Raw genomic sequence first — 22540 nt, 5'->3', positions numbered from 1 at the left:
CTTTTTGAACCCCAGAATTGTACTCTGTCCTATCACCTCTCCGGGAAGCGCGTTCCAGGTGTCCACCACCCTCTGAGTGAAGAAGAACTTCCTTGCATTCGTTATGAATCTGTCTCCTCTCAGTTTTTCTGAATGACCTCTTGTTTTAGTTGTCCCTGCTAGTCTAAAGAATCTGTCCCTCTCCACCTTCTCTATGCCTTTCATGATTTTATAAGTTTCTATCATGTCCCCTCTCAGTCTCCGCTTCTCCAGGGTAAAGAGCCCCAGCCTGTCTAACCGTTCGGCATATGAAAGGTTCTCCATACCCTTTATCATCCTCGTTGCCCTCCTCTGAACCCTCTCGAGTATTGCCATGTCCTTCTTGAGGTATGGTGACCAGTATTGGACGCAGTATTCCAGATGTGGGCGCACCATTGCTCGATACAGTGGCAGGATAACTTCTTTTGTTCTGGTAGTGATACCTTTTTTGATAATGCCCAGCATTCTGTTCGCTTTTTTTGAGGCCGCTGCACATTGTGCCGCCTGCTTCATTGTGTTATCCACCAATACCCCCAGATCTTTTTCTTGACTTCCTTCCCCGAGTACCCTCCCTCCCATCGTATAGCTGTACATGTAGTTCCCCTTCCCTATGTGCAAGACCTTACATTTCTCCACATTGAAGCTCATCTGCCATTTTTTTGCCCACTCACTCATTTTGTTCAGGTCGCTCTGCAGTTCTTTGCATTCTTCAACAGTTCCGGCCCTGCTGGAGAGTTTTGTGTCATCCGCGAATTTGATTACTTCGCACTTTGTCCCCGTTTCTAGATCATTAATAAATATATTGAACAGCAACGGTCCCAGCACTGACCCCTGTGGAACACCACTTGTGACCCCTATCCAGTCAGAGTAGTGCCCCTTTACTCCTACCCTCTGTTTCCTGTCCGCCAGCCAATTTTTGATCCATCTGTACACGTTTCCTTCCACCCCGTGACTCCACAGCTTCTTCAGTAAGCGTTCATGGGGCACCTTGTCAAAGGCTTTTTGGAAATCCAGGTATATAATGTCTACTGGGTCACCTTGGTCCAATTGCTTACTTATCCCCTCAAAGAAATGCAGTAGATTTGTCTGGCATGATCGGCCTTTACAGAAACCATGCTGACTCGATCTCATCAGATTATTTTTTTCTATATGCTCGTTGATACCTTCCCTGATCATTGATTCGACCATCTTCCCCGGAACAGAGGTTAAACTCACCGGTCTGTAGTTTCCCGGGTCGCCTCTCGATCCTTTTTTGAAGATCGGTGTAACATTCGCTATCCTCCAGTCCTCCGGGATTACCCCTGTTCTCAAGGACAGGTTGCAAATATGCTGCAGTAATTCTGCTGTTTCGTCTCTAAGCTCTTTTAGTATTCTCGGGTGGATCCCGTCTGGGCCCGGAGCTTTGTCCGTTCTTAATCTATCTATCTGCCTGAGAACGTCTTCGAGGCTTACCTCCATGCATGATAGTTTCCCCTCCTGATCTCCCCTGAAGATTTTTTCCGGTTCTGGCACATTGGATGTGTCCTCTATTGTAAAGACCGACGAGAAGAACTTGTTTAGCCTACCAGCCACCTCTTTTTCCTCTTTCACCACTCCCTTCCGGTCACCCTCGTCCAGGGGCCCCACCTCCTCCCTCGCTGGCTGTTTCCCTTTCACATACCGGAAAAATGGTTTGAAATTTTTTGCTTCCTTGGCTAGTCTCTCCTCATACTCTTTCTTGGCTTTCCTGACTACTCGGTGACATTCTTTTTGTTGCTTCCTGTGCTCTCTCCAGTTTCCTTCAGTTTTGTCCTTTTTCCACTTCCGAAATGATTTTTTCTTGTCTCCTATCACTTTCTTTACTTCACTGGTTATCCATGCAGGGTCCTTTGTCTGATTTTTCTTGGAACCTTTCCTAAATCTTGGTATATATAGGTTTTGTGCCTTGTTTACTGTGTCCTTGAATAGGGACCAGGCTTGCTCCACAGTCCGCGTTTCCTTGGAGCTGTTTCTGAGCTTTTTTCTCACCATTTGTCTCATGGCATCATAGTTCCCTTTCTTGAAGTTAAATGTTGTTGCCTTGGTTCTCTTTCCCATAGGTAGTCCTACTTGCACTTTGAACTGAATCATGTTGTGGTCACTGGTTCCTAGTGGTCCTATGATCTCCACATCCTTCGCGGGGCCTTTCAGCCCATTGAGGATCAGATCCAGCGTCGCTGATCCTCTCGTTGGTGCCTCGACTAGTTGTTCCATGAAGCAGTCCTGTACTGCTTCCAGGAACTCCGTTTCCCTTGCACATTTTGAGTTTCCGAGACACCAGTCTATCCCCGGATAGTTGAAATCTCCCATAACTATGGTGTTTGGGTTCTTGCATTCCCTTCTCAGCTCGGCTACCATTTCTGTATCTTCAGCTTCAGTTTGCCCAGGTGGACGGTAGAACAGTCCCATCTTTATCTCAGCTCCGTTGCTTCCTGGTACTTTGATCCACAATGCCTCCAGTTGGGCATTTGTCTCTGCTGTGTCCACAGTGGTTGAGTGAATTGTATCCCTTATGTATAGTGCTATTCCTCCCCCCTTCTGGTAAGTCCTGTCTTTTCGGTAGAGTTTGTATCCTGGCAGTACTATGTCCCATTTGTTTTCCTCGTTCCACCATGTTTCCGTGATCCCTATGATGTCTAGTTTCTCATTATTGGCCATGACCTCTAGTTCCCCCATTTTGTTCTTTAGGCTCCTTGCATTTGTATACATGCAGTTCAAGTCCTGGCATTTTCTCTTCCTTTCTATTTCATCTTGCATTTCATTCTTCATTTTGTCCCCTTCCTGGCCTGCCAACTCCTGAGTATTGTCTCTTTTGGCCTTTCTTTGTGGTAGATTCCTATTGCCTTCCCCTTGTGGCATGTTCCTATTGTCCTCCTCTTGTTCTCTCTCAACATCCAATCCCGTTTTGACTTCCCCTTCCAGTATGTTCATCCTGGCCCCCTCTCGCTTCATCTGACTCCCTTGTTTGTTCATAGTCTGTTGCTTGCCACTTGTGTCATCCCCAAAATCTTTCCCCTCAGTACCCTCATTGGGTACTGTTTCCCGAACCGTCGATACCAGGTCGACTGTCGGCTTTCCCCCTCTTCTTAGTTTAAAGCTTGCTCTATCGCACTTCTGACGTTATTTGCTAGTTGTCTGGTTCCCGCCTTGCTCAGGTGTAGACCATCCTTCTTGAAAAGCTTGTTCTTTCCCCAGAACGTTGTCCAGTTCCTCACGAAGAGAAATCCCTCTTCCTCACACCATTTTCTCATCCATGCGTTAATTGATTGTAGCTCCGTCTGCCTCTTCGTTTCTGCCCTCGGTACTGGCAGGATCTCTGAGAAGGCTATCCTCTGGGTCCTCATCTTCAGTTTCCTTCCTAAGATTTTGAATTGTTCAGTCAGTGCATTCTTGCTGTAGTCCCTCCTGGTGACATCGTTCGTCCCGACGTGGACTATCACTGCTGTCTCTTCCGTCTCTGCTCCTTCCAAGATTCTCTCAATCTTGTCAACGATGTCCTTTGTTCTCGCTCCTGGGAGACAGGTCACTAGCCGATCCTCTCTCCCTCCTGCTATGTGACTGTCAACGTGCCTCAGGATTGAGTCTCCCACCAGGATTGCAGATTTCCCTTCTTTCAGCCTCCGTGTCGGCCGCAGGTCTGTGTCCTTGGTGTTCTTTGTTTCTTCCAGCAAGGTTCCTCCGCGGGCATCCTCTACCTTGGTGTCAGATGTTCCTTGTCCTCTGCTCTGTGTGTCTTCCTCATTTCCGTGCTCCTGTTCTTCCACTCTCCTGTAGGCATCATCAATGTACCTCTCGAGCTCCCTGACTTGTTCCTCGTTGCACTCATCTTGCATGGGGTCTTCGGCTGTCTGGAAGGGGGCTTCGGAGATGTAGAGTCCCTCCAGCTCCTGGATCCTGAGCTTCAGTCGACTGACTTCGCTCTTCAAGCTTACCAGTTCCTGGCATCGTCCACACACATATGACTGCTGCCCGGAGGGGAGGTAGTCATACATGTGGCAGTCCGTGCAGTACACTGGGAAGCTCATCCTTCGGGTTCCTTCCGCTTCCATATTTGTCCGCTCCCTAGGAGTCCTGTTGCTCTTTGCTAGTGTTTTCACTCCTGTGCCTGGCTCTTCCTTACCTTCTTCGTCCTTCGCTTCCTTTTACTTATGCGCTTGTGCTATTTGCCCCTCGCTTACCCTCTGTGGCTGCCTTTTCCTTTAGCTCGTGTTCTCTCCTGGGTCCTCCTTTTCTTGTCCTGTTGAGCTTGTTACTGCTGTCTCTGTGTATGTGTGTGTGCTACCTTCTTAGCCTGCTTCTAACCTGTCTTTTGCCCTTGCTACCGTTCTTCAGTGCCTTCCTTGCCTGTCGTTCCTTTGATGTGTGGTCCTTCCTGGGCCTACTCCTTCCTTCTTTTCTGTGTTTGCTTCCCTTCTACTTGTGTGTATGCGTGTATGTGTTTACTTCCTTACCTTGCTTTCTTCCTTTCTTGGAGTCCTTGGTTGTAGTGACCTGGCCTGCCCTTCTTGAGGCCCTTCGCAAAGGCGCTCTCGCTAAGGCGAGCGCCTTTTCCGCTCGCCTTCGCCGCGCGCCGAACGGCTGGGCGCCGTTGGCTCCCCTCCTCTTAAGGGGGAGTCCGGCCTCTGGCTCCGCTGGTGACGCGGTGCGGGTGGGCGGAGCTTACTCTCGCCGCTGCCCGCCCTCGCCGCCGCCTCTACTTTCCCTGTCTCCCGGCTCCTCTCTCTAACAAGCCTCCACGCGGCTTGTGCTGCCCTCGCGCCGCGGCTCCCCTCCTCTTAAGGGGGAGTCCGGCCTCTGGCTCCGCTGGTGACGCGGTGCGGGTGGGCGGAGCTTACTCTCGCCGCTGCCCGCCCTCGCCGCCGCCTCTACTTTCCCTGTCTCCCGGCTCCTCTCTCTAACAAGCCTCCACGCGGCTTGTGCTGCCCTCGCGCCGCGGCTCCCCTCCTCTTAAGGGGGAGTCCGGCCTCTGGCTCCGCTGGTGACGCGGTGCGGGTGGGCGGAGCTTACTCTCGCCGCTGCCCGCCCTCGCCGCCGCCTCTACTTTCCCTGTCTCCCGGCTCCTCTCTCTAACAAGCCTCCACGCGGCTTGTGCTGCCCTCGCGCCGCGGCTCCCCTCCTCTTAAGGGGGAGTCCGGCCTCTGGCTCCGCTGGTGACGCGGTGCGGGTGGGCGGAGCTTACTCTCGCCGCTGCCCGCCCTCGCCGCCGCCTCTACTTTCCCTGTCTCCCGGCTCCTCTCTCTAACAAGCCTCCACGCGGCTTGTGCTGCCCTCGCGCCGCGGCTCCCCTCCTCTTAAGGGGGAGTCCGGCCTCTGGCTCCGCTGGTGACGCGGTGCGGGTGGGCGGAGCTTACTCTCGCCGCTGCCCGCCCTCGCCGCCGCCTCTACTTTCCCTGTCTCCCGGCTCCTCTCTCTAACAAGCCTCCACGCGGCTTGTGCTGCCCTCGCGCCGCGGCTCCCCTCCTCTTAAGGGGGAGTCCGGCCTCTGGCTCCGCTGGTGACGCGGTGCGGGTGGGCGGAGCTTACTCTCGCCGCTGCCCGCCCTCGCCGCCGCCTCTACTTTCCCTGTCTCCCGGCTCCTCTCTCTAACAAGCCTCCACGCGGCTTGTGCTGCCCTCGCGCCGCGGCTCCCCTCCTCTTAAGGGGGAGTCCGGCCTCTGGCTCCGCTGGTGACGCGGTGCGGGTGGGCGGAGCTTACTCTCGCCGCTGCCCGCCCTCGCCGCCGCCTCTACTTTCCCTGTCTCCCGGCTCCTCTCTCTAACAAGCCTCCACGCGGCTTGTGCTGCCCTCGCGCCGCGGCTCCCCTCCTCTTAAGGGGGAGTCCGGCCTCTGGCTCCGCTGGTGACGCGGTGCGGGTGGGCGGAGCTTACTCTCGCCGCTGCCCGCCCTCGCCGCCGCCTCTACTTTCCCTGTCTCCCGGCTCCTCTCTCTAACAAGCCTCCACGCGGAGGCACATCTTAAATTTCTGCAGCTAACCTTCTGAATATTCACACTCCTCACCATCAATGTTCTGTTCTTAACTGTGGGCTAGATTCACTAAGCCCACCAATTAACTTCCGACCTCTTAGCGATCCCTTTGCGACTCGATTTCCCTCCGACCCGATTCACTAGCCTCTGTCCCAATCATCCTCCGATCTGCGCATGCAAATGAGGGGGGGAATGGCATTCAAATGCAGGCAGGCAGCGATTCACTAAAAAAAAAAAATGAGGGACACCGACTAGACTGACCGATCAAAAATAATCGACTGCTGAAGACCAGTCCCTCGGGTCTTTTCTGACTGCCCTGCCTTCTGCTGCTCTGCTCTGTACCCTGCTTCTCAGCCCTGATCTCCTGCCGCCCCGACTCTCCTGCCCTTCCCCGCATTGCAAGCTTGTGGTTTTAACCTGCAGGTTAAAACCATGGGCTTGCAAAGAAATAAAAGTAGGTTTCCTGCTCTGTCGGGCATGGAGGGCCAACGCATGCGGTCTACACATACATTGGGATAGCTGTAGAGTGATCGGGCGGTCAGTTGGGGGTGTGATTCCGATCGCCCTCATTTGTATGAGGGCGATTCGTGAACCAGCGCCCCCGGACACGGATTGGATCCAATCCGTGCCTTTAGTGAATCTAGCCCTGATTTTTTTGGCTTGCTTCATTACCATCAAACCACTCAATGACATGTGTTCACGCCTTCTTTGCCGAGCCCACTCGATCAGCACATGATCTAAATCCTCGGGTTTTTTGCCCTGTGTAATGTTTTTCTGCTTGTCATTAATTTCTGGTCATCATTCTCACTAAAATTCAACAATTTCTTTAAGTCATATATGGTTGTTGTTCCCACATCGTATTCTTCAGCCAGCTGTTGTACATACACACCTTCATCAAGCTTCTTCAATTCCTCAACATTCTGTGCTACTGACAGAGATAACTGTTTCCTTTTTTTTGCTTCTCACTACCACCCTGGAATCTGCAGATCTCCACTTTCCAGATCTCTGACCTGATTTGCACAGAAATCAGGAGAAATGCATACACCTGTGTTGGTTTCAGCATGTGTCACTTCAGGGAAATTAACTACTTCTGGTTCTCGTCAAATTTTGGTTTTTGGAGCTTTTCGGTTTTTACAATTTCGGATAAAGGATCTTGTACCTGTACTGCCAACTGCTTCCTACTTGCAATCATAAACACATGGGACCTGGTTTATAAATATGCAGGCTCAATTTGCTGCTTTTTTAACTAGGTTCCGTCAAGTTACTCTATCACCCTCATTGTCTTTGCTTGTTACCTTCAATCCTCCAAACTACACAGCATCTCCTCTCTCCTGAACTCAAATTCATTTACTGGCTCTATCCACCTATCTTTACCCCTATCTTTACACCTATCTTTACCCACCTATCTTTCCTCTTTTAGATACCATTGTTCTACTCCTTCCCTGTACACAATGCACCAGTTTTAATCCCCTTGTTGTTCAGGCGCCTCCCTCATCTCCCCTCCCAGACATTCACTCAGTCACTGATCCGGAGATGGCAATTCTTATGAGCCACTTCCATGTCCACTCTCTCCTACTGAGCCCATCATTTGTGCTGTACTTTCCGGACACTTCTTGCACCTTCTCCACCTCTACATTTTCCTTGTCCATTTCTTTTGTGACCCTCTCCCCCAATGTTGCTGCTGCCACCACCACTGCCATCACTATGACCCCCTTCCCAATATTATCACCAACTCTACCCCCCTATAGATTTAGGCCTTGAAGGAAAACTATAGCAGTATAACACAATGGACAGAATCATCTTCTGTCCTGCTTGGCTTCAAATGTCATGTTTTGTACCATGGACAAAATATGACATTTTGGGCACTGAACAGGACAGGAGGGAGGATGTGGGCAGAAGTATTGCGACTTTAATCCTTTGAGCCCCTGAAGTGGCTTGAGCGGGTTTTGACGGTATGGGATAAATGGCAAAGAGTGCCTTGCTTGTAGATGAAAACAAGCACATCCATTTTAGATAAAATTGCCCCTAAACGAAATAGTAAAAGCTACTCAAATAAATATAATAAATGGTTTGACACTGAACTTTTAAAAATGAAACAATTAGTAAGATGATTGGAAAGGATCTGGGAAAAAACCAGGAAAATTGTCAGACCGGAGCAACTGGAGAGCCAACATAAAATTAATACACTAAATCATACTGCATTTTAGACTCCTGTTCCCCAGAAATTATGAAAGCAGCTCCATTAGACTTTAAACTAACTTTGTTGAATTATTTGTCCGATAATTTAAAAATTGGAAAATTCCTTACTAATAATGGTCACATTATAATAACCCCAATTCCAAAAAATCATAAAGAATCATTAGCATTAGTAACCAACTATAGACCATTAGCATCCATTCCATTCTTTGTAAAATGGTACATACCCAATTGATGGAATACCTTGATCAGTTCTCTCTTTAACATGAAACTCAATCTGGATTCAGACCTCTGTTTAGCACTAAGCCAGTAATTGCGATCATCTTGGATAATTTACGTTTCTTGTTTAGTAGCCCTGATTATACAATTTGATATGAGCTCAGCTTTTGACAGTGGACCATGCGAAATTGTTACAATGCTTACGTTCAATCATTTTTATTAGAATTTTGTCATATAATATATCAAATAATGACCATATATACATAATAAGTCTCAATTGGTATCAGAGGAGAGGTAGACTGGTTCCGAGGCTTCCTTATGTCCTGCACCTATCAAGTACGTTTTAATTACAATCTTTCAAATACCTGGAGTAATCCATTTGGCGTTCTGCAGGGGTCATCACTATCCCCATTGCTTTTCAACGTTTACATGTCCTCATTAGGTGCGCAATTGACCCAGCTGGGGATAAAATTATTCAGCTATGCAGATGACTTTACGATCATTATCCCATTTGCTACTTCTCTCTCTCTGAATTTACTCCTGTGGCAACAGAAGTACTAAATTTGATGGAACAATGGATGACAGAATTTAGACTGAAGCTTAACTCAGAAAAAACAAAATTCTTTGTAGCTTCATCTCACCCACTTAATACTAAAACATCACTGTGCATTAACAAACTTAGTTATCCTATTCAATCTACTATGAAGGTTTTGGGTGTAATACTGGACAGGGCCTAACGATGAAAGACCAGGTGGACTCTTTGGTTAGAAAGGGTTTCTTTACTCTCTTGAAGCTTCGGTCCATTAGAGCATATTTTGATGCTTCGTCATTCAGAATTCTGGTACAATCCCTTATACTGAGCCAATTCGATTACTGTAATATCGCCTATCTGGCAATTTCCCAGAAGAATCTGCAGCGATTACAAATTGGTGCAAAATGCGGCGGTCAGGCTGATTTTTGAGTTAAAGAAGTTCGACCATGTAACTCCTTCCTACCAACTCCTACATTGGTTGCCGATGGAGGCACGTGTGAAGTTTAAGTTTGGATGCTTTTGCTTTAAGGTACTATTCGGTTTAGCCCCTAAATATATAACTGACCTTTTCTCTTTCTCAATCAATAGACATAAGAGAAGCTCACACTTGAATTTTGTTTCTCCACTGGTTAGAGGATGTAAATTTAAGTCATAATCAACATCTTTTCTCATATCGAGCAGTATTATGGGGTAAAGATCTGGAACAATTACTTATGCTTGTTAATACTTATGGGGAATTTAGGAGACGCCTAAAAACATATCTGTTCCTGAAGTACTTAGGCAGCTGATTTGTACAATCTCTCCCACAATAACTGATATCTATAGCTGTTAGTCACTAGTTTTTAACTTGTTTGTTCTATTTAATTTGATGCATTATTAATCATTGTAAACCGCATAGAATTTCACGGTCCTGCGGTATATAAAATGTTATTATCTCTAATAATAAAATGCTAGCTGCGCATGCGCACTCGCTGCGTGTTCCCTGAGATCTGATCTGTCGCACTAGGCGAGAGTGCGCATGCGCGTTGCACGTCACCAGCCGACGATCGCCTCCACAAGCCAGGACTGGGGCACAAAGAGCGCCTCCTGCCCCCCCCCCCCCCGGGACGAACCGAAAAACGGAGCCGAGAGGAGTCCAGCAACTTTCCGAACCGGCTCTTGTGATGACCCCGAGTCCTTTGCCGCCCCACCCTTCCCTTCCCATGGACCCGACTATGAACCTGGCAATTCCAGCATGTGCAGCAGTCTTCACACGCTGCTTCGGGCCCTTCTACTGCCCTGATTTGCTCTGCCGCGTCTCTGATGATGTCATCAGGGACGTGCCAGAGTAAATCAGGGCAGTAGAAGGACCCAAAGCAGCATGTGAAAACTGCTGCACACGCTGGAATTGCCAGGTTTGTAGTCGGGACTGCGGGAAGGGAAAGGGGGGTAGAGGAAACGCTAATGCTGCTGCACAGGGAAGTGGTGTGGGGGGAGGGAAATGGAGGGGGAGGGAATGCTGCTTTGTACAGACAGACAGACAGAGGGGGAGGAAGGGAGACAGAAAGAAAAGAAGAAAGACACAGAGGCAGGGAGATACATAGAAAGAAAGACAGACAGACAAAGGGGGCCAGGGACAGAGAGAGACAGAAAGAAAGACAGTGGGAGGAAGAGAGAGACAGAAATAAAGACAGACAGACATATATTCTAGCACCCGTTAATGTAACGGGCTAAAATACTAGTTATTATATAAACTTACTATTATTGCCATTACCGTATTTTCACGGATATAACGCGCACCATTGTAAAACGCGCACAGGGGTATAGCGCGCAGAAATCACGATGATATGTACAAAAACTTTTCTATACCGCGCTCAGGCATATAACGCGCATGCTGCCCGACTCTCCTTTCGCCCGCCCTGACTTTCCGTGCGCTGTCCCGACTCTCCGTTCACCCCCCTGACTTCCGTGCACTGTCCTCCCTTGAAGTCCTGTCCCCCCTTGAAGGTCTGTCCCCATCCTGAAAGCCTGATGCCCCCCCCGACGTCCGATACATCCCCCCCCCCCCGGCAGGACCACTCGCACCCTCACCCCGAAGGACCGCCGACTCCCCAACAATATCGGGCCAGGAGGGAGCCCAAACCCTCCTGGCCACGGCGACCCCCTAACCCCACCCCGCACTACATTACGGGCAGGAGGGATCCCAGGCCCTCCTGCCCTCGACGGAAACCCCCTCCCCCCAACGACCGCCCCCCCCAAGAACCTCCGCCCGTCCCCCAGCCGACCCGCGACCCCCCTGGCCGACCCCCACGACACCCCCACCCGCCTTCCCCGTACCTTTGTGTAGTTGGGCCAGAAGGGAGCCCAAACCCTCCTGGCCACGGCGACCCCCTAACCCCACCCCGCACTACATTACGGGCAGGAGGGATCCCAGGCCCTCCTGCCCTCGACGCAAACCCCCCTCCCCCCCAGCCGACCCGCGACCCCCCTGGCCGACCCCCACGACCCCCCCACCCCCCTTCCCCGTACCTTTGGAAGTTGGCCGGACAGACGGGAGCCAAACCCGCCTGTCCGGCAGGCAGCCAACGAAGGAATGAGGCCGGATTGGCCCATCCGTCCTAAAGCTCCGCCTACTGGTGGGGCCTAAGGCGCGTGGGCCAATCAGAATAGGCCCTGGAGCCTTAGGTCCCACCTGGGGGCGCGGCCTGAGACACATGGTCGGGTTTGGCCCATGTGCCTCAGGCCGCGCCCCCAGGTGGGACCTAAGGCTCCAGGGCCTATTCTGATTGGCCCACGCGCCTTAGGCCCCACCAGTAGGCGGAGCTTTAGGACGGATGGGCCAATCCGGCCTCATTCCTTCGTTGGCTGCCTGCCGGACAGGCGGGTTTGGCTCCCGTCTGTCCGGCCAACTTCCAAAGGTACGGGGAAGGGGGGTGGGGGGGTCGTGGGGGTCGGCCAGGGGGGTCGCGGGTCGGCTGGGGGGGAGGGGGGTTTGCGTCGAGGGCAGGAGGGCCTGGGATCCCTCCTGCCCGTAATGTAGTGCGGGGTGGGGTTAGGGGGTCGCCGTGGCCAGGAGGGTTTGGGCTCCCTTCTGGCCCAACTACACAAAGGTACGGGGAAGGCGGGTGGGGGTGTCGTGGGGGTCGGCCAGGGGGGTCGCGGGTCGGCTGGGGGACGGGCGGAGGTTCTTGGGGGGGGGGCGGTCGTTGGAGGGAGGGGGGTTTGCGTCGAGGGCAGGAGGGCCTGGGATCCCTCCTGCCCGTAATGTAGTGCGGGGTGGGGTTAGGGGGTCGCCGTGGCCCGGAGGGTTTGGGCTCCCTCCTGGCCCGATATTGTTGGGGAGTCGGCGGTCCTTCGGGGTGAGGGTGCGAGTGGTCCTGCCGGGGGGGGGATGTATCGGACGTCGGGGAGTCGGCCGGGCAAGAGGGCTTGGGCTCCCTCTTGCTCCGATCGTGGATGCGGGTGCGGGTGGGAGCGCGTGCGAGCGGTCGTTCGGGGTGGGGGTGCGAGCAGTCCTGCTGGGGGGGTGAATCGGGCGTCGGGCGGGGTGGGAACTATGTTTAAAAACTTTTGTATACCGCGCTCAGGCATATAACGCGCGAGGGGTATGCGCGGTACGTAAAATCACGTATAACGCGCGCGTTATATCCGCGAAAATACGGTACTTCTTCAGCCTGACGCTCCTACCAGTTCTCAATAGATCTATCATCTGTATGGTGACTTTGCAGGGAGTCCCAGTGGCAAGGACCAGAAATATACAGTCCTTGCTGTGGAATCATGGTAATCCAGAAGCCCCTGGCTATGTACTTGTAATATTAAATTGCTCCCACATCCAATTTTTTTTAAAGAAGTGAATCGCAAACTGTGTGCTGCAGCGAGATTCAAAGTGTGCAGTGAGACACCGGTGAGTAGGAGAGTCATCTGTGCCAGCTGACTGCCTACAGGATGTACCTCTCAGGGAGAGAGGCACATCCTGTGGACAGCCAGCGCCTCTCCTCCTCCCTGGCACCTCTACTGCTCTCCATGCCTCTCCTGTTGACACCACTACCAGCTGAAGGCCATGTCTGTAGAGTCTTCACGCAGACGTCGACGTGCACGTGACGTCATCACGTCAATGTCTGTGCACTTCCGACTTCCCTTGAGCCGCAGCCACCTGTTTAGTGTGCCGCGGCTTGGAATAGTTTGCGAGACACTGTTTTAAAGGAAAGTAGCCCCATCTTGGCTAATCTTTTAGCAAGCCGTCATCTTTTATTTATTTTTTAATAACTCTCTTTTTAAGCTTTCCCATATAACATATAACCAACGATGCAACTATATTTACAAAACATAGACCTTTTATTATTTTTAAGTTATATCATCTGTTGGTTTTCTTAACTAAAATGGTGACCACCATTGTAATTGAAAATCTGATTTGGATTCTTCTAATTCAAGTGAGCTGGGTGGGTTTTGCTAATGTAGATGTGGCTACGAAAAAGAGTGAGTGCTTTTCAGCCCTTAGTTTTTGTGTGTTAAATTTAATAATGATAATAGAATTCATCAGATGGTAGTGGTTTCATACAGATTTCATAAACATTTTGTACCCTGCCCCTGTCTTTAGAGAGCTGGGAGTGTTCAGGAAGCTGTGGTTGCCATGCTCCTTGCACAGCTGATTTTCCTTCATATTTGTGGGTTCTTCAAAGGGCAGTATGAAAAAGGTTTATTTTTTGTTTTCCCTGGGGATATTAACGAACAATAATATACATTGCCTGTATTTTTCTGATACAATTCTAAACAGCATTGGGAGAAATGTAGGAAATTTTGCAAATGCCTAGTGTTTCAAAATATGGGAAAATGTTGAACTTAATTTCTTTCATTAGTAGGCCATTGACTTTTTTTTTTTTCAATGCAAAACCATCTTTTCAGCAATGAACAGCATGTTCTGAAGTTTATTACAAAATACTATATAGATTACTTTCTTTACTTTTACTATCTCTTTAAACTGACTCTCCTGTGCACTAGTAAAATTGAAATGTGTGCAGTTCTCTCTTAATTTTTAATTAATTAATTTCTATTTCTATCCCGTTCTCCCAGAAGCTCAGAACGGGTTACAAGTAGACATTCACAATCGTTTGAAAACAGACTAGTCATGACAACAAATAGGTTACAGTAGACAATAACAGAGCTAATTCTAGAGACCAGACTGGTCATAGCGAAGAGTACTAGAAGAAGTATATTGAGGAGGCCTTAATTTTAGGTCTGAATATAATCTAGCTTTTGTAAACTGCATAAGAAATCAGCTAATCACCATGCTACATGTAAAAAGTTTTCAAAACCTCCTATAGGCTAATATTTTTGAGAGAGAAGCTAATGCCACAATTGCCTTATTTCACCTTTCAATAAGAAATTAACACTTGTCTTATTAAAAGAGCACATATACTTATTTCATCCAAATATGGTTTGTTTGTTTTTAATAAGCATATATAGCAAAGTTCCTCTTTGGAAAAAATAAGGAAGCAAGAAGTAAGTGCCATGCTAGGTCAAACCATTGGTTCACTAAACTCCAATGTTGGCCCATTCTGACAAATCCTAAAGGGTTAGTTCACTTACTGTTGCACACTCAGGTAATGGTCCAGCTGGTGGCATGCACACCTAAAAGGCTGAATAGGAAACCAAGACTGGAGATATCTCGGACTCTGTTTCACTATTTGCTCTCTTTCTATATAAGAGACTCATTTTATGCAGTTCAGCCATCAAACTTTGGACCTGATTCTATAAACTGCGACTAAGCGTGCCTACATTGTAGGCGCCATTCCGCATGGTTGTCAATCAACCTCTAGGAGCCACTTGTCGAATCATGTCTAGCAGCGCATAACTGGACTTAAGTGTTGCTGGGTACCGTTAAGGTAGGTGCCAATACATTAGGCCAGGTTTTACGGGCACCTAACTGAAATGCCTAGTGATACTTAAGTCAATCATGCCTATTATGTGCCCTTAACCATACCTACTTTTCAGGTAGGCATTACTAGGTGCCACTCTCAGTTCCATGTGGAACTCCTAATTGTTTATTTTTAAAAAAAATTATAAATTAACTTCAATAACGTGGTCAATTACCACGCCATTTAAGCAAATTAACATAATTTGGATTGCACGTGGATTTTAGTTAGGTGTTGCTAGGTATCTGCAATCAGGGTGCCTAGAAAAACCTAACCTGAATGTCGGTTTGCTTGGCACTGACCATTTTGACCAAGGAGACACTAGCCCCTTCTACCACGTGGCTTTGTAGAAGAGGGGGTTGGTTTATGTCCAGTAAAATGTAGATCCCTTAATAGAAGACTGAAAACTTTCTGGCCATGTATAGAAGTCTTTTCACAAAAAACAGTTTATCTAATAGTTAGCCAGTGGGTCCTCAGATGGCTAATTGAGCATAGAAATTCCTTACACACACAGTAAAGCCAAATTCTTCAACGATCCAATCTTTTATCGACTGTAAAAGATAACTACATAAATAACAACATAATGTACTTGTTAATTTATATATCCCAAAAGCCTTTCCATTCTATGCAATTTACAAAAGAGGTAGACTGAGCAATGTCAGTGAGCTCCAACAGAACTAGGTATTGACCAGTTAACAGTAGAGATATATCTGTATATATCTTAGGAAAGATTACAAGAATTTAGAGAGAGGTGCATTTTTAGAAACTTTCTAAAATGCATGTAAGAGGTTGATATTTCTCGGTTCTGGATCTCTGGAAGCAGCTTGGTACACTAGGAGTCTGTTAATAAACCTTTTCTGAGTGCAGCCTTTGACTGAGGGGAAGGTAAATGATGCAGATATTCACTTATCTTTAGGTTTGTTCATATGGCTACGACACGAATCCATGTTTCAAAAAATCTTCACTAGAGTTACCAAGGACTACACACATCTACAAAAATACGAAAAAGTACAAAAATCAAAAAGTATGCATAACATACATGAGGATTTCCTTTAATAATGTATATACCATTTTCTTGCTTAAGATTTGCTTCTAGACTGGACATATCTACTGCGCACTGACCCATTCTCTCTATATAGTAACAATGGTGGCGGTGTTTTCAGCCTTTAAGGCTCACTCCAGATGACATTACTACTCATCATCTCACTGCACTGTAGCTCCAGAATCTATGCTATAGCAGCAGCATCCACTCCAAATTTAGAGCAGATATTAAACTACAGTATAAGGAACAATGTTTGATATTTGAACTTGGTGCTCTAACTCTGGATGGTTTGAATGAAGAATTGGCTTGGATGACGCTGATATAACCTGGCTTTTGGAGTTACGGTGCAGTGGGATGAAGTGAGCCTTAAAAAGCTAAAAATTTCACAACCATTGTCACTATATAGCAGGGATCTCAAAGTCCTTCCTTGAGGCCGCAATCCAGTTAGGTTTTCAGGATTTCCCCAATGAATATGCATTGAAAGCAGTGCATGCACATAGATCTCATGCATATTCATTAGGGAAATCATGAAAACCCGACTGGATTGCGGCCCTCAATGAGGGACTTTGAGACCCCTGCTATATAGAGTGAATGGGTCACTGCAGTAGTAGGATATGTCCAGTCTAGAGGTAAATCTTGTGCAAGAAAATGATACATATATTAATTGGAATCCTAATGAATATTATGCATATTTTTGTACTTTTTTCATATTTTTGTAGATGTGTGTAGTTCTTGGTGCCTCAACCCTGATGAAGATTTTTTTTTGAAACATGAATTCGTGTCGGGAGAGGTGACCATGTGAACCATTTGGCCCACAGGATAATTAGATTTGGCCCTCTGTTACTTCCCTCCCTCCATCCCGGCTTCCCAGTCTCATCTTCAAAGCAGCCTGCAGAGGATTGCCAGTGCTGTAGCGAACCTAGCAGGCTGCCGTTGACCTCCGCAGTACCTTCACTCTGCCGCAGTACCGTGCGTCAGGAGCAGCAGGACCACGGCAGAGGGAACGTGCTGCAGAGGAAGACGGCAGCCTGGTAAGTTTGCTACAGCATCGGCGATCCTCTGCAGGCTGCTTTGAAGGTGAGAACAGGAAGCCGGACACAAGAAAGAAGGCGGGCCCTGGTGTAAAGAAGGGGGAAAACATGCAGGCCTTTTTTTTGGGTGGGGGTGGGGGGAGGCCCTGTTGTAGAAATACACGGAGGGAGAGAAGGAGGGGCCCAAACAGACATACATATGCCAGCTGCCGTCGGCCTCTGCAGCACGTTCCCTCTGCCACGGTCCTGCCCCTCCTCTGACATATGGTACTGCGGCAGAGGGTACATGCTGCGGAGGTTGACAGCAGCCTGCTAGGTTCGCTACAGCACCGGTGATCCTCTGCAGGCTGCTTTGAAGGTGAGACTGGGAAGCCAGGATGGAGGGAGGTAAGGAACAGAGGGCCAAATCTAATTACACTGCGGGCCAAATTTGGCCCGCAGGCCTGAGTTTGACACCCCTGCTCTAGAGTGAGATGGAAGTCAACCAGATCTACAGCATTTTATTTTTTGGCTCCAGCACTCTGGAATTCCTTTCCCCGAAATCAGAATTTATTTATTTATTTTTTTTAAACAAACTTTTCTATATGTTAGGGGCTATTCAACTGCCTGGGACAGTTGGAGCACAATGACATTTAGCATATGATTTAGTATACGATTATGATTTTTTTAATACATGTTGGTGGCTTTCCTATCACATTATGGAGTTCTTTTTTCAATGTTAACCAATGATTTTATTGTAAAACCACTTTGATTTGTCTGACAACTAAAGCAGCATGTCGAGTGTATTAAATGATAAACAAGCATTCAATGTATAATGTAGGCTTGTATACCGCCTTGATGGCTTTGGTTTAGGCGGTTAAATAAAATGAAACCTCGAACCTTAATTTACAGTTCCGATGACAGCTGCTAAGAGGCTCAGAGACTCTGAGGCTCTGTTGCAGATTAAGTGCCGGTTCTGCTGGAATGATACTGGATCCTCAGGGACACAGGCCAGTGGATGTTCCTGATGGAATGAATAACAGATATCCCAGGCTTTCCTTTCTCCTCAGTATTTCATGATCAGAGGGCTCCCCATTTCCTCATACAATAGGGCAGTTGCTTAAACAGCATTCTATCACCTATATGCTTCTGGGTTACTCTTTGTCTTTAATGTAGGATAATATACAGTTCGTATAACTACTGGGTTATAAAGCTAAGACTTAGGCGCAAAAGCTCTTCTCTAATGTATAAGATCAGAGTCTGATAAGGCAAAAACCAGAGAGTTAATTTCATGTGCAACATGGTTATATTCTTCAAGGAGTTTCCCATTAATACCGTTCCCTCATTCTGACTGTAATATGGTAACACTAGCTACCCCCTCTTTCTAAAAAAGGTTACAATACTCAAAGATCAGGCAAAGGTTAAATCCTTTTGCTTAAAGTAGTGGCATTGGGAATCTATATAGGCACTCTTTCTACAAGGTTCTTGCTATCCTATATGTGTATACATGTCCATATAGGAAACTTTGTCTCCATGTACTTTTTGTCTTATGCCCTCAGCACCTAGGCAGTGTCTCTAATGTACACCCTGGGTCATTATTAGAGAATGACAAAGGGATAAAGTTTCCCCCATCCTGTCCCCACAAGTTTTGTCCCTACTCCATTCCTATGAACTCTGCCTTAACCACACAAGCCTTGAACACTTATGATTTTAAAGTGTTTGAGGTTTGTGCAGATGAGGACAGGAATGGGGCTAGAATGGGAAAATGAGTTCCCGCTGGGACGGGGAAAAAATTGTCCCTGTGTCATTCACTAGTCATCATACATCAGTCGTCTTCATTCATTTTTAAGCTAGAGCCCCTTTGGATTCTAATGAGCTAAAGGAGAGTTTCCAAATATCTTCCCGTGTGGGTCAATGATATCTATCCCCACAAGCCTACCTTTCAAATTACATTGAGAGAAAGGGGAAGGGAGGAGTATCCTCAAGGTTGTGAGCATTCCCAAATGCATTCTGTTTTGCAAATTGAGAAATGCTTTGTGCTTAAAGTACATAGAATGTGTATATAATTAACTCCTAGATATGCCAAAATATTTTTTATTTTCTTCAGATCCTCAGTAGGCTCTTTCAAGGCTTGTGATGAAAATAGATCACCACCAAAATTCCATTCATCATTGGATCTACATTTTTTTTAATATTTCTTTCTTCATATTTTTAAATAATTAATTTTATTTCAAACTATATGAAATATATATATAGTAAGAGCCACTTATCTGTATGGGCTGAATGCAAGGAACGCCTCTCCCAACATGATCATGTTTCAAAATACTTTCTTCAGGGTTGGGGCTCCTCCAGCGCTCTGTTGCATATACTTTATCAGTTTAGAGTTTTAGCAATTCCTTGGTGTTCATACCCCCGTTATGAGTAGCAGTTACTCCTTTTGTGTTGAGTTTGTGCCCCCCTCCTTCTAGCCTTTGTTCCAAAATCGTGCCCCTCCCATGTCCTAACGCTCTCCTTCCTCCCCCCTTTGTCCCAGATCATGTTCCCTTACTTGTTCGAGCCGCACTCACTCCTGCCTTCAACAGAACTTGTTGCACAGGCAGTGGTTCACATGCTGCACGTGGCTGACCCACAAGCCTTCCCTCTGATGTCGGCTCTGACGTTGGAGAAAAGGTTTCCGGGTCAGCTACATGCAACGTGTGAACCGCTGTCTGCGTGTACCCCCAATAAGTGTCGCTGAAGGAGTTAACTGGAAAACACATCCACACCTCGCTGACCCATAAGGCTTTCCTCTGACAGGCAGGAAGGAAGGATCTGCGATAGCGGCTTCAGTGGAGGGGGGCAGGCAGGAAGGAGGGATCCCCTGCTTCGACGGGTGGGCAGGCAATTTCCTTGGCAGCGGCCAGTGCCGCATACCGCATTTTGAGAAACACTGTTCTAAACTGTGCTCCCTGAATCTGGCATCTATTTACGCAGAGCATGTCCATGAATGAGAACTGCTTTGTTTTGCTTGCTTTGTTTTATAATGCCTGAAATCTCAAAGCAAGATTTAGAGCGCATGATTTTGAGTTCAGAAGATTAAAACACAGGAATGGACAGCAGATAAAATCTGGATTGGAAAAAAAGATGAGACCATGATTCAAAATAGATATGAGGCATAATCCATAGGAATAGAGAAACAACTGAAAGCATATTCTTTTAATGCAGGGGTGGGTAATCCTTAAACCCAAGAGGGCTGCATGAATGTCAATAGTATATCTTAACAAACTACACACAGAAAATTAACAAATGTGCCATATAATCCATTGAACATAAATTACTAGAATTACCCTATACTTCTGTCTTTCCAAACAGTTGCTAATACTTATCAAACCAGTTTCACAGACAACAAAACTCTAGTTAATGATATTTGAGGGACATTTTCTGTGTATACTTCTCATGGTCTCACGGGCCACATAAAATTCACTGTCGAGCTGCAGGTTGCCCACTTCTGTGTTAAAGGAATGGAAAAACATATCTAAGGCCGGAAGAAAGTCTGGTGAAACTTGAATAAGGTTGCAGAACTTCACTGAATGAATTTGTTTCCTCTGATTGGATATAGAGCATTGTAGTTGCTTGCTTGGAGCTGAGTTTCAGATTCTTGAGTCTGTGATTCACTCTTTGAGCATCAGATGTCTTGATTGTGCTTTTTATTTTTTTACTGACATTGATCCTGTACACTTCTAGGCAGAAGAAGTGCGTGAACTTGTTGATAATGAGTTGGGATTCAAACAGACCACCTTGACCTGTCCAAATAAGACGGTGACCTACTTGTATATTTCCAATGAGAAGAAAATTGTTGGCTGTCTAATAGCTGAACAGATCAAAAAGGTATGTATGTGCTGCCATGCTGCAGAGGCTTGCATCAAGGTGTAAGTTTGAGTGTCATCCTGCTTAAAATTCTCTTCGGTTTCACACTACCAGGAATAACATAAATTTAAATTGTTTTTCCCTTCTTTTAAAGCAGCAGTCTCAAACTAGAGGTCTGCACGGGAACGATGATCGGGGGGATCCCGCAGGAATCCCCCCTAACCCACGGGACTCCCATGGGGACCCCCCTCTAGCCCACGGGACTCCCAAGGGGATGGATGGCTTCGGAAGCAGGGTTCGTCCATATAATATAATGGACACGTCAGCCTTAGTAAAAGAGGGGGTTTATAAGTTAATTACCTGAACAGAAAACAAAAAAAGGGTTTCACCAAAGAGATTCCACAAGGAAAACAGCAAAAGAAACTGTGCAATTGATGATCCTGTCAGAAGTAATTGCTGCTTTTTATGGGGATGGAGGAAATTTCTTGCGGGGATGGGTGGGGACGGGACGGAGAGGATCCTGGCGGGGATGAGTGGGATTGCTGTCCCGGCGCAACTCTCTTATCTCAAACTCAAACCCTTCACAGGGCCACATTTTGGATTTGTAGGTATTTGGAGGGCCGCTGAAAAAATAGTTAGGGGTCCTTTTACTAAGATACGCTAGCCGATTTTGCACGCACTAAATACTAACATGTCCATTAGATTCTAAGGATGCGTCAGCATTTAGTGTGTGCTAATATTTAGCACGTGCTAAATTGGCTAGCGTGCCTTAATAAAAGGACCCCTAACTATTTTTTTCTGCGGCCCTCCAAGTACCTATTAATCCAATCAGAAGCAATTAAGGAAAGATTTAGTTTATAATTCTTTCCTTAATTGCTTTTGATAATCTTTCCTTAATTGTTTCTGATAATTTCAGCTATACACAGCTCTCGCCTCCTCCTGCACCGGACACACACACAAGCTGCGCTGCCTCCAACCATTGCTCCAAGCTGCACATTCTGGAACGTTGCCTGCCTCTCTGCTGTAACCTCATGCAAGTGCTTTCCTGCGTCTGCATGTGATTGGACTCCACCTCACAATCGCGTACAGACGCAGGAAAGCGCATGCATGAGATTACAGCGACTGCCGGACACTTGTGGAGTGGACAACGAGGGCCTCAAAATAGTACCTGGCGGGCTGCATGTGGCCCCTGGGCCACAAGTTTGAGACCGCTGTGTTAAAGGGATTAAAACCATAGGTAAATTCTCACGTTCCTTAGCCTATTCCTTGGTAAAAGTTTGGAACGATCTTCCCTTGATTATCAGAATGTCATTATCTCTCTCACTTTATAGGAAAAATCTGAAAACATATCTCTTTCAGAGATTCTTAACTGAGGCCTGATCTAATTTATTGAAAATTTTTCTATTACCTTCATTATTGTTTTATATTATATTCTTTTAAACTTTGTTAACCGGCTCGAGTCCCTGCTGGAATGATCTGGTATATAAGATGGAAATTAGATTAGATTTTATCCACTCATTTAATTTTTATTCTCTGAATGTAATCTCCCCTACTTCCCTCAGCCCTAGTACTCCCAACTTTGTATTTGAATGCCTCATTTAATATTTCATTTTAGGTTGTGCTTCTCTTCATGATTGATTCTGTGGTTTTCAGGCTTATTATCTATAGTATTATTTTTAAGAAAACTTTGAAATTTGATCACAATAAAGTCTTACATAGATAAATTTTGTAGTTGTCAGTGGCTAGTGATAACCAGGGAAAAACAAGGTATAGTTGAGGTTGTGGATTTTTTTGTAATGATTCA

At 46.9% G+C, this 22540-nt stretch overlaps 1 protein-coding gene across 1 annotated transcript in view; it reads left to right on the top strand.

Moving 5' to 3' along the window:
• Positions 1-22540, top strand: part of ESCO2 (establishment of sister chromatid cohesion N-acetyltransferase 2) — a 119118-nt gene that overhangs the window by 70847 nt on the left and 25731 nt on the right. The window contains exon 9 of the mRNA XM_033937531.1: positions 20614-20757. Coding sequence (XP_033793422.1) covers positions 20614-20757 — 144 coding nt within the window. The remainder of the gene's footprint in view (positions 1-20613; positions 20758-22540) is intronic.

The sequence above is a fragment of the Geotrypetes seraphini genome, chromosome 3 (genome assembly GCF_902459505.1).
Source record: "Geotrypetes seraphini chromosome 3, aGeoSer1.1, whole genome shotgun sequence".
Taxonomy (NCBI): Eukaryota; Metazoa; Chordata; class Amphibia; order Gymnophiona; family Dermophiidae; genus Geotrypetes; species Geotrypetes seraphini.
The sequence above is the reverse complement of the archived record's forward strand: the minus strand, read 5'-3'. Positions and strand labels throughout refer to the sequence as shown.